This window comes from Cibotium barometz, chromosome 5 (genome assembly GCF_041138505.1).
Source record: "Cibotium barometz isolate CiBa-2024 chromosome 5, ASM4113850v1, whole genome shotgun sequence".
Classification (NCBI taxonomy): Eukaryota; Viridiplantae; Streptophyta; class Polypodiopsida; order Cyatheales; family Cibotiaceae; genus Cibotium; species Cibotium barometz.
The window spans coordinates 12,944,615-12,954,944 of NC_141050.1; the positions used below are offsets into that span (position 1 = coordinate 12,944,615).

General features: G+C 40.1%; 1 protein-coding gene across 7 annotated transcripts; it reads left to right on the forward strand.

Annotated features, from left to right (window-relative positions):
* Window positions 1-5,304: 5,304 nt before the first annotated feature.
* On the forward strand, window positions 5,305-10,009 carry LOC147638075 (uncharacterized). 7 transcript variants are annotated; one of them, XM_086797952.1, is made up of 7 exons: window positions 5,523-5,553; window positions 6,267-6,311; window positions 6,444-6,508; window positions 6,615-8,027; window positions 8,271-8,596; window positions 8,760-8,820; window positions 8,904-10,009. In XM_086797952.1, exons 4-7 carry the CDS (start codon window positions 6,861-6,863, stop codon window positions 9,579-9,581), a joined length of 2,232 nt encoding a protein of 743 aa, XP_086654078.1. In that variant the 5' UTR covers window positions 5,523-5,553; window positions 6,267-6,311; window positions 6,444-6,508; window positions 6,615-6,860; the 3' UTR covers window positions 9,582-10,009. The 7 variants fall into 7 exon arrangements, with proteins under 7 accessions (XP_086654076.1, XP_086654080.1, XP_086654082.1 ...); XM_086797950.1 differs by lacking the exon at window positions 6,267-6,311 and having other exon boundaries at window positions 5,305-5,553; XM_086797954.1 differs by lacking the exon at window positions 6,267-6,311 and having other exon boundaries at window positions 5,378-5,553; window positions 6,444-6,485.
* The last annotated feature ends 321 nt before the right edge of the window (window positions 10,010-10,330 follow it).

The window sequence follows — 10,330 nt, forward strand, 5'->3', positions numbered from 1 at the left end:
ACAAAGGTGGAGCATTGATTTCCAATATTAAGGTTGTGAGAGTGATGAGGGTGGAGCATTAAGGCTATGAATTGGGGACCATCCTTGAGATTTAGAACCTAAGAGTATTGTCAAATTAACGAGCTTTTGGAAAAGAACTCTTAAAGGTTAAGAGCATGTTTAGACAAAGCCTACATCTAGAGTTCTTTTTACATTGATGTGAAGAAATAAAGATAAGAGAGCTAAGATAATTTCACGGAGGTGCAAAGTTTTTAAAGCTATGTGCAAAGAGTTGCTAGACAATAGAAGTTAACATCCTATTTAAGACACATTATCTAGAAACTTGTTTTTAACAATGGTGGTGAAAGTGAAGTGTCAGAGAAAAAGCACATAGTTTTGAGATGGATAATCATTATAGTTGCACAAAATGGTACATGTGTGAAGAGGTTATGTGATGATAATTTGTGTTTAGTGTTGCATTATTGCCAAATATCACCCCCTTCATAGTATTTAGTTTCCATTGCTTGCAAATAATCAAAGTCACTAGCCTTATGTAGCCTTCGCATATATCATTTAAAAAAAACAAAAAATGCTTTCATTAAACACAAACATTAATGCTCATCCTACTACTTCCTTTAGAATGGAGAATCCTTGATGGTGATGTGGGTTTTGTAAATGCAATACTTGTTAAAATAGATCCTTATCATCGACACTTACACACGCATGTGTGTGTGTGCGCGCGTGTGCATGTGCATGCATACGTATGTGTATGTGTGTGCATGCATGCGTGTGTGCTTATGTGTGCATACATGCACGCATGCATGCACACAAATGTATGCATCTGTGCATCTACGCATATGTGTGCGTGCATGTGTGTGTGTGTGTGTGTGTGTGTGTGTACATGCACATGTCATTAATTAAATGATTCGCCTTGCTATCTCGACGATCAAAATGTGATTTAATTAAAAAAGGCCTCTCACTTTAATGATGGTCATTACTAGTTAATGCATAATTATTACATTGTACAAATTGTTAGTTTCTAGCAAGGTTCAAAACATTAAAGATGAAAAAATACAACACGTCCTTGTGTGAAAAGTTCTTTTCATTTTAGAGTAGCTTTTGATAGTCACAAATCCAAATAAATTTGCAAGGTACACTAATGGCATACATGGTCAAAGTTGTAGATGTAACAACAAAGAAAGGCAAAAAGTCACAAGGATTGAAAAAGTCCATAAAAATTTATTTAAAGGCAATATGTAGTAGTTTTCCCTTAGTGAAACATCAAATCACTAGTACCACACATTAATGTACTACACTAGCTTGGCACATGTTGACAAAAGTGGTTGTGGCATTAAAGGTTGGTGCATTGAAGTTGGGTCGCAAGTTAGTTGAAGTTGGGTCGGAAGTTAGGCAATATACCATTATGCAACTACAATTTGAAATGAGAATCGAGGGATTTTAGATAGTGGGGATTCATGAGAGAGTTTCATGAGAATACAAGGGTTTTAGACTTGGAAATTTGGTGAGCATTTTAATAAAATGTCATTGTGCACAAAGTTGAATTGAAGCAAGCATAAAAAGGTTGGAATTGCATATAGACAATGGTATCCTTGCTTCAAAAAATTTAATACAAAGTGCAAGCTATATCGTTGGTGTGTGTGCGCACGTGCACGAGAGAGAGAGAGAGAGAGAGAGAGAGAGAGAGAGAGAGAGAGAGAGAGAGAACTCAACATTAAGGTTGAAAAAAGGACATTGAGAAAAGGAATAGGAAAATTTCCTCTCGATTATTTCCTTCCTTATGGTATGAATTAAGGGCTATGAAGAACATAGTTATATTCCTTTTTAACCATGCTTCAAGTTGTGGAGTCAACCCTCCTTCCAACACGGTAAGTTATTTTCTCTCATCTCTTTTATTGTCTATGTCATAAAGTTTATCATAATTAAGGAATAGTGTGCAACCCTTCTAGTGATTACCTATTCCCATAATTCCTTTGCTTTGGGTTTATAAGTGGAGAATAAGTTTCATCATTAGGTATGACATCTTTTTCCAAAAGCATACTTCCATGCCTTTTTTAATTTATATGAAGATTCATTATGATAAAAAAATACATATTTTCAAGGTCACCGAAACCACGTGTTTTCCAAGAGATTGCAAAGCTTGGAATCCACTAAACTCACTATGTGGTCCCAAGTGATCATATAAATTTTATGACTTCAAGTCATTTAAATAGAATCTCTTCATCTAGATCTCAAGGTAACTTTTTTGATAACTTTACATCAAAGGTTTATCTTTAAGGATGCTATAGTATCTTGGAGGACTTATAGAGGTAAAAATATATTTTTGTTATTTTTTAAATATAATGCTATACTTTTGCTTTCAAGAGATCCATCCCTTTCTCGAAAGTACTTAGTCTTGAAATGCTCTATAGCCAAGCTTTTCATAAATTGAAAGTTGACCTTAAAAATTTATCATGTCTATGATAAATTGCAAATCTTGGTAATGTGCAAGACCTTGAGTACAACAAGAAGGTCTTATGACAATTTCATATTTAGCGCTTATGTAAAAGATAACTCATGCATATTTATCAAAGTTGTTAAATCTTCCAAAACTAAGGTACCCCTAAAATTTTAATGTGTATGCTTTACTTTTGTTTCAAGATATGTTCTTACATTTGTATGATTCTTGTTGATACATCAAACATGATGGAAGAAGAATGCATGAATATGATAGCATTAATCTAGATCCTCTTGCTATGTAGTTTATGTGATGATTTTTTCAAACTATTGTGATTTCTTGAGTAGCTTATCATGAATAGTTCATTGTTACAACTTCGCCCACTATACATAAGCACATTTGAAAAGGTTATGAAAGAAATATTTACTTTGATTCCTATACTAACAAGTGTGCTAGGGAGAAGACATGCTCATAAAGTGACCCACTGAAGATGAAAAAGACATGCTCATGAAGTGACCCACTGGAAGATGTAATAGAGGAGACCACTGATTTAAAAAAAACCAAGCTCTAGGAGAAGACAACTTGATTGGCAAGAAAAAAGAATGGGCTAAGGATAGACTGGGTGAAGTTGCATGCTAGAAAAAAGGAGAAACAACAAGTGTGCACTCTAGAATGCATTTAATCGCTTTAGTTGATATGCTTAAGGAAATGCTCAAGTGCAACTCTGCCTCTCCATGAAGGTCATGTGTTGAAATAGCTCTATGTTCGTGTGTGTGCATGTGTGTTTTCCATGCACATTGGCACCCTTCTGTAAACTGCTACACCACAACACAAATACACGCGTGCACGCGCATGCACACACACACACACATGTATGTACGAATGCATGCAATGTCTACTCTCTCTCTCTCTCTCTCTCTCTCTCTCTCTCTCTCTCTCTCTCTCTCTCTCTTCAATGGAAAGGTGAAGGGGTTGTTGAGCTAATAAGGATGACGTGAAATGCTTATGATAACTAGTCACATAAACATACATCTGTCCACCGATAACCAGAAGATCTCAAATTCTTTTCACAGAATGTTTTGCAACATCTTGAGATTCTTTTTTCACAGATTGGTTCAATAGTTGGGTGTAGTTGGCCATTGTTCACTAATGAGAATGGTTCAATATTTATACTTCTTCATTCTCCTAAGGTAGGGTTTGGCTTACTCCTTGATTCTTTTGGGAGGCTGGTCCATGTACTCCCATCATTTCAAGCTTCAATATATTTGTTTATATAAAGGTAAAGGGCACCCATAGCTCAATCACTCAGAGAGGTTTGCCTAAGCTAGTTCTTGGTGTAGCCGCATGGCCTCTAAAAACCTTCTCAATCTTTGAGACCTTTGTTGGACACGTTAGACAATTTTAATGTCCTAAATTCAAAGAGCCATTAAGGCCACAACAACAAAAACATCTTGTTGTCCAAAGAGTCAGTAGAAATAGTGACATAAACTTACTACAAATTGACAAAAGCATGCACACACTTGCATGCATGCACTCTATCTTGGGTGATAAGCTCCTTTGACTTATGGTGGACCATTGTAAAGTTTGTAGGAAAAAATGGGACGACAGTATGCATTATGCCATCTAGTGCGAGTGATGGTGATGTATATGTAAAATCACATTTTTTGTTCCCTCATTCCTACCTACATACAATTTGTCCTGTTGTTATAGCTTACCTAAAAAATCGTCAAGTTTTCACTTGATTGGTCTACTTTATGTTGTAACGAAGTTTTTCCCATACACAATGCAAATGAAAACTATGTCTGTTGTGTGTTGGAACATTAGGTTCCTAAGTGTGATATTTTAGCGTAGGATCAAGTTCCATTCCATGCACTTTGGAGATGTCATATGAATCATATTAGTATACTAACTTGGCCAGCTCTATATATTATATAAAGGAAGAGTTTCACGAAGCTACCACACCGTAAGAATTTGGAGGTTTGGGAGGCAATTTGGAGGTTCGAGGAGACCTAGGCTCCTATTATTGTAGGAATTTGAGAAATATCAAGTCGGGAATTATATACGTGTGAAGCAAGGGTGAGCCCACTAGTGATGTTAAAAGACTCACCTTTGCTCTCTCTCTCTCTCTGCCTTAATTCAACTCGCACTCCTCACACTTCGATGCTATCACATGGATTGTTTGTGGTCCATTGTCTTGGCTACTATGATGTCAAAAAACCTCTCTCTCTCTCTCTCTCTCTCTCTCTCTATATATATATATATATATATATATATATATATATATATATATATATATATATATATATATATTATATCACATGGATTGTTTGTGGTCCTTGTCTTGGCCATGATGTCAAAAGACTCCTCTGTCTCTCTCTCTCTCTCTATATATATATATATCACTCACCCCTCTCTCTCTCTCTATATATATATATCACTCACCCCTCTCCCTCTCTCTCCCCCATCTGTTAATGTAATGTACATATACCATGGAATCAATTAACCTTGATCTATTTATGTAATCTATCAAATGGTAATAATTGCATAATTTTGTACATATCTAATGGAAGTGTGAACACACACACACACTCTCTCTCTAATTTTGTACATATCTAATGGAAGTGCACACACACACACACACACACACACTCTCTCTCTCTCTCTCTCTCTCTCTCTCTCTCTCTCTACAATTTCGCACTGTGACACACGCACGCTTGGCTAAGAGAATACCAGCTTTCTTTTCTCCTCCTCGTTCTTGTTCAGTTCTTCCTCTTCTTCTTCTGTCATGTCTACATCGATGCTGATATAGGTAGAGGCAGTCAGCTGTGCAGAAGGGTATACCATCCTTGATTTCCCTATCGCCCACGTTTGTGGCAGGCCAAGTTCCCATCACACGACTCAAGAGCCCTCTTTTCTTTCCTCTTCATCATCACAACAATAGAAGAGTCATATCATCCCCTTCTCTTTCATTGCCTCGGCCCTCCAACGTTCCTTCTTCTTCTTCTTCCCCCTCTCTGACACACACAGCACCCCCTCCCCAAGAAAAAACCCAGCACCAAGAAGAAAGAAAAAAAGCTTGAAAAGACAATGGGTTTATCTGGATACTTGCTTTGATGAGGGTAAAGGCATTTTAATTACCTTTTTTCTTGTCTGTCTTAAGCTCCTTGTATCAGGGGGTGGGCTTTATGCTGCCTAAATTGTGGCCAGTCAAATAGATTTAATTGTCTGAGATTGGAGTGTGAGATCCTAATCATAAGCGCGCGCGCGCGCGCGCACACACACACACACTCCCCTCTTTCTCTCTTGTTTTTCCAATTATCAATATGTTGGCCAAGTCTGTATCATTGCATGCTATAGAGATGACCTTGTAGTCACACACACACACACACACACACACACACTCTCTCTCTCTCTCTCTCTCTCTCTCTCTCTCGTTTTTCCAGTTATCAATATTTTTGCCCAAGTCTGTATCATTGCATGGTGACCTTGTAGTGATACATGAATCTGACACAAAGGTGGCCTTCCAATTGACAGCTTGTCCTAGTAGGCAGGAGCCCCTTAGATACCCAAATAGCCACTGCAGTATAATTGTGGCCTTTTTTTTTGTTTTGTTTTGTTTTTGGAGATTAAAAATTTTCACAGTACTTTATAAAATTGTTAAAAGTTTGCTTAATATTGTGTGCGTGACGTTAACCATTTTCTTAAACTTTGTCATATTCAACAGAGCTGGACTTCATTATTATGAATTAATGAGAAAGATTTAGCGTCTTTTGCTGTGTAAATATATTGGTTGGACATCATTTTGTCTTTGGTTGATGGATTGAAATTTCAGGTCTTTTATTACCATCACTTTGAGGAGGGCTCTAAATTTTGACTGGTTAGGATTTATTAAAAGGAAAAATTTCCAAATATTGCACCAAGCCAGATAATAGGAAGGTTTTTTTGTTTTTTTTTTGGAAGGGAGGGAGGGCGGGGGTCTCCTTTATTTATGAATTGAATTTCCATGCAGGTGTGCCTTCAGTGATGCAGCCAAACATGCTTTTTGACACTGGTGCGTCTTTTCTTTAAATTAAGGTAAATAAACTTTGGCTTTCTCTGCACATTGCACAATTATTATTATTATTATTTTGATTGTTTTTTTTGGGTGGTGTTTTTTTCCTTTCTTGTGTGTGTACCCTAGATACCAACAAACACATGGCCAGCTTCAGAGTATTGACCTGAAGGGGCTGAATGCTGTCAACCCCACAATTATATGAAATAGTAATGATTTGCTCAGAGTTACCCTCCGGTTTTAGACCCCTGACTTTGGTTTCTCAAGCTATCTTTGAGATGGCAGGATATACAGCTACTACTGTAATTAGTGCAAGATGGTGTAGCTTGCAGTTTTCTTAGTGCACAAGGTGTGGAAAGCTGCAAAGAAGCTTTTATGGCTGCTTATTTGTCGGGATCGAATGTTCAAGCCGATTCAATACAAACCCTCCACCTTATGAACCCCGGCTATGGTGGATATGCAGATGCATCAAATGCAGGTAATCTAATGCTCGCAAACCATTCGGCATCAGCCATTGGTCAGACTGATTCTGCTGGCAACGGCAGCCAGCAACAGCATCCGTGTAGGGGATATCCAATGCCTCCCATGCTCTCACATAGCTCCCTAGGACAGCAGTCCACATTTGCAGCAATGTACACTTGCCCATCTGGTCTGTTTGCAAATTGCGTTGGTGGCAACAGTCCATACACTTGGACCACAACCAATGAGCATTCATTCCTACCGTCCACCAATGAAGTAACACAGCGTAATCAGCAGTTGTTAGCAGCCAGGCTCACATCTGTGACCTCAGAGCCACAGCTGGGTTCTAATCTTCCTCATTTCAACATTGGGCGTCAATCCTTCCATGATGAGCAGGTCTCTGTGCTGCACAAGGGAGGCTTAAATGTGACCCATGCACATGACTCTGATGGTGGGCCTAGTCGGGGTCTATCCCTGTCGCTTGCATCACAATGGCACCCAATCCAGATGCAGTATTATGACAGCATACAATCTGATGGACCAGTGACAGTTCCAGGATTAACTCATTTTGCAGGCGACGACAGTGGATATAAAGGGGACAGAATGGCAAACATAGGGAACTTAAGCCTCTTAAGAAGCCCCTCCATGGATTTGGCACTGGGAACTAGTCTCCAAAAGCATATGGATGATATGAGTAGCAGGCATACACATGCACAGCCGGAGGTCTCCTCGACGGTGACGGGTTCTGGAGGCTTTTTAACAGGCTCAAAGTACCTCAAAGCAGCCCAACATCTTCTCGATGAAGCAGTGAGGGTTGAAGCGGTAATAAAGAATAACAGTCCATCAGCAAAACATGTCAAACCACAGACTTTGATGGCACATGGCTCACTTGCAGATACCTCTGTGATGAAAGGTATGTCTGAGACAGGTATGACTGCAAAAGAAGGAATGGCATGGGAGCTGTCTACAGCGAAAGACACGTTGTGTCCGGACATAGCCACTTCAGTGGCTACAGGGCTAACTCCCCAGGCAAGGCAGGAACTCCATATGAAGAAAGCAAAGTTGATGGCTATGCTTGAAGAGGTATTATGATGGTGTACCGTTATTATTTCCCTCTTGGAAATGCCTGCTTTATCAAGCCGTCTATATTTATCCTATTAATGGATGGAGATGGAGCTTGGCAAGGCCTGCTTAATTTATCCAAGGTCGAGACTTTAGGATAAAGGTCTGACTTTTCCCCTGATGTCTAGACCTTAGGATAAAGGTCTAAGATCCCAACTAGACCTTAGCGTCTTTTGCTGATTAAATGTCAGGGCTACTTTGCAGGTGGATTGGAGATACAAACTGTACTACAACCAAATGCAAGCAATTGTAAGGTCATTCGACTCTGCAGGAGGGCTTGGTGCTGCCAAATCTTACACTGCATTGGCGTTGCAGACTATTTCCAAGCATTTTCGCCGTCTGAGAGATGCTGTCGCAGGTCAGATTCGAGTGGCAGGCAGAGGGTTGGGTGAGAAAGAGCAGTCGCACCAGCTCGGAGCTTTGCAACAACTGCAAATGATGCAGCAGCGTGCTTGGAGACCTCAGAGGGGCCTTCCGGAACGTGCCATCTCGATTTTGAGGGCTTGGTTGTTTGAGCATTTTCTTCACCCGTATGTCTAACCTGCCATCTATCTGGCACCATTATGCCTTTGCAGTTTTGATATAAACATGTTTTTGTCTACAAAAAGGAAAAGTGGCCATGTGTAGTGTGCATACTCAACTATTTTATGTTTATTTCTGACCTCCTACATGTTTGCATGTCCTCTGCTTCAGGTATCCGAAAGATGCAGATAAGATCTTGCTAGCAAAACAGACTGGGCTAACTCGTAATCAAGTAGGGCGGAACGTCACTGACTCCTGAGTTTCAAGTGTTTTCTGCTCTAGCATAATGTTCTCTTAGCATTGACTGGTTTGCAGGTTTCCAACTGGTTCATCAATGCACGTGTAAGGCTGTGGAAACCAATGGTGGAAGAGATGTATCAGGAAGAAGCGAAGGAGTCTGAAATGCCGGCACATCAGAGGTCTGATGATACAGGGGAGGAAGGTGATGATCTAAGGGCGGAATCGGCTGCTCAGAGAAATCCTCATGGCAACAGTATTCGCGGTTCTGAACAAGCTAGTGATGAAGGTGAGAAGGAGATTGGACTACACCACCAATTTGCAAGGATTACAGAAAATTCTGCAGCAGAAGCAACGACTGCTGCTGATTCTCGCATATTGCTGTATGAGCGACGGGGTGTAAAAAAGCCAAGGAGTTCCATTGTGAGCTTCACCGCAAAGTCAGAGGTGCACTCTGATGTGCAAGACTTGAAAGGTGAGTACAAGAGCAAAGAAGACAACAAGCTGAGCTTTGCAGTGAGCAAAGTACAAGGCCATGATGGCATCAACCATGTTTCGTATCGGCTCGCGGGTGAATTGCTCGAAAGGCGGCATGGTGACCGGGTTATTGCTGCTGTCCCCATTGCTCAAGACTACTATTCCTCCATGGCTATTACCAACTCTAGCAGCAACAGCTATGAAGCCCTCTCACAGCTTCAAAACCGGAAGCGCTCTGCTGAACACATTCTTTACCATGACTTCAACAGCCTGAATTAGTTCCTCAGTTGTCTGAAATGAGCCATGTGATGCTCACGAGCAAGAAAAACCTTATGAAGACCGTGCTCTAATCAGTACATGGAAGTTTAACTTATTGATATGAACCCCATGATCAAATCTTCTCACAAAACACAGGGGCACCCTATCATATACATTCATTCTTCCATGTCTTCTGCTTATCAGTTCTTGCACAGGACATCCACAGTGCAAGTTGAAGATTATACACAGCATACAATTCTGTGATTGTATATGCACACATGAGGTGTGCCAAGGTCTATAGAGAGAAACTATCCATTCAGGATGTTTTTGAGTAGGGTTAATGTAAAAGTACCTGAAATGGCTTCCTTTGTTGGGGCTGTTGTAGCACTTCTATAATGATGCTGTGAGCTCAAACAAATTAAGATTCTTTATCCATACTGCAATTTCAACGTTGTTGTTAGCACTAGTGAGCCTTTTATAAGTAGCTCCTAGCTAGCAATGTGTGTGCGTGCTTGTTGATATGGACAGTCTCTGGGGTGGCCCAGAATCGAACTGCGTCCAGGAGAAGAAAGGACGCTGCCTCAACCACCCGGCTATTTTCCACACCCCTTGGCATGTGCTTTGTATTGGGCAGGTGTTACATCCTTGAATTAACTAACTGAAGTTAGTGGCTAACTAAGGTTAGTGGGGTGCATGGGAGTATCCTAAGGGTAGACCCTAGGTTTTGGATTGATCTTAGAGGATTGGGTCTTTTGACACTTATTAACTAA

Excerpts from the sequence above, each read along its gene's own strand:
- LOC147638075 (XM_086797950.1), top strand. The coding sequence starts at position 6,861 with ATGGCTGCTTATTTGTCGGGATCGAATGTTCAAGCCGATTCAATACAA. Across the intron at positions 8,028-8,270 it reads TGATGGCTATGCTTGAAGAG|GTGGATTGGAGATACAAACT; the intron begins GTATTATGATGG and ends GCTACTTTGCAG. Across the intron at positions 8,597-8,759 it reads TTTGAGCATTTTCTTCACCC|GTATCCGAAAGATGCAGATA; the intron begins GTATGTCTAACC and ends CCTCTGCTTCAG.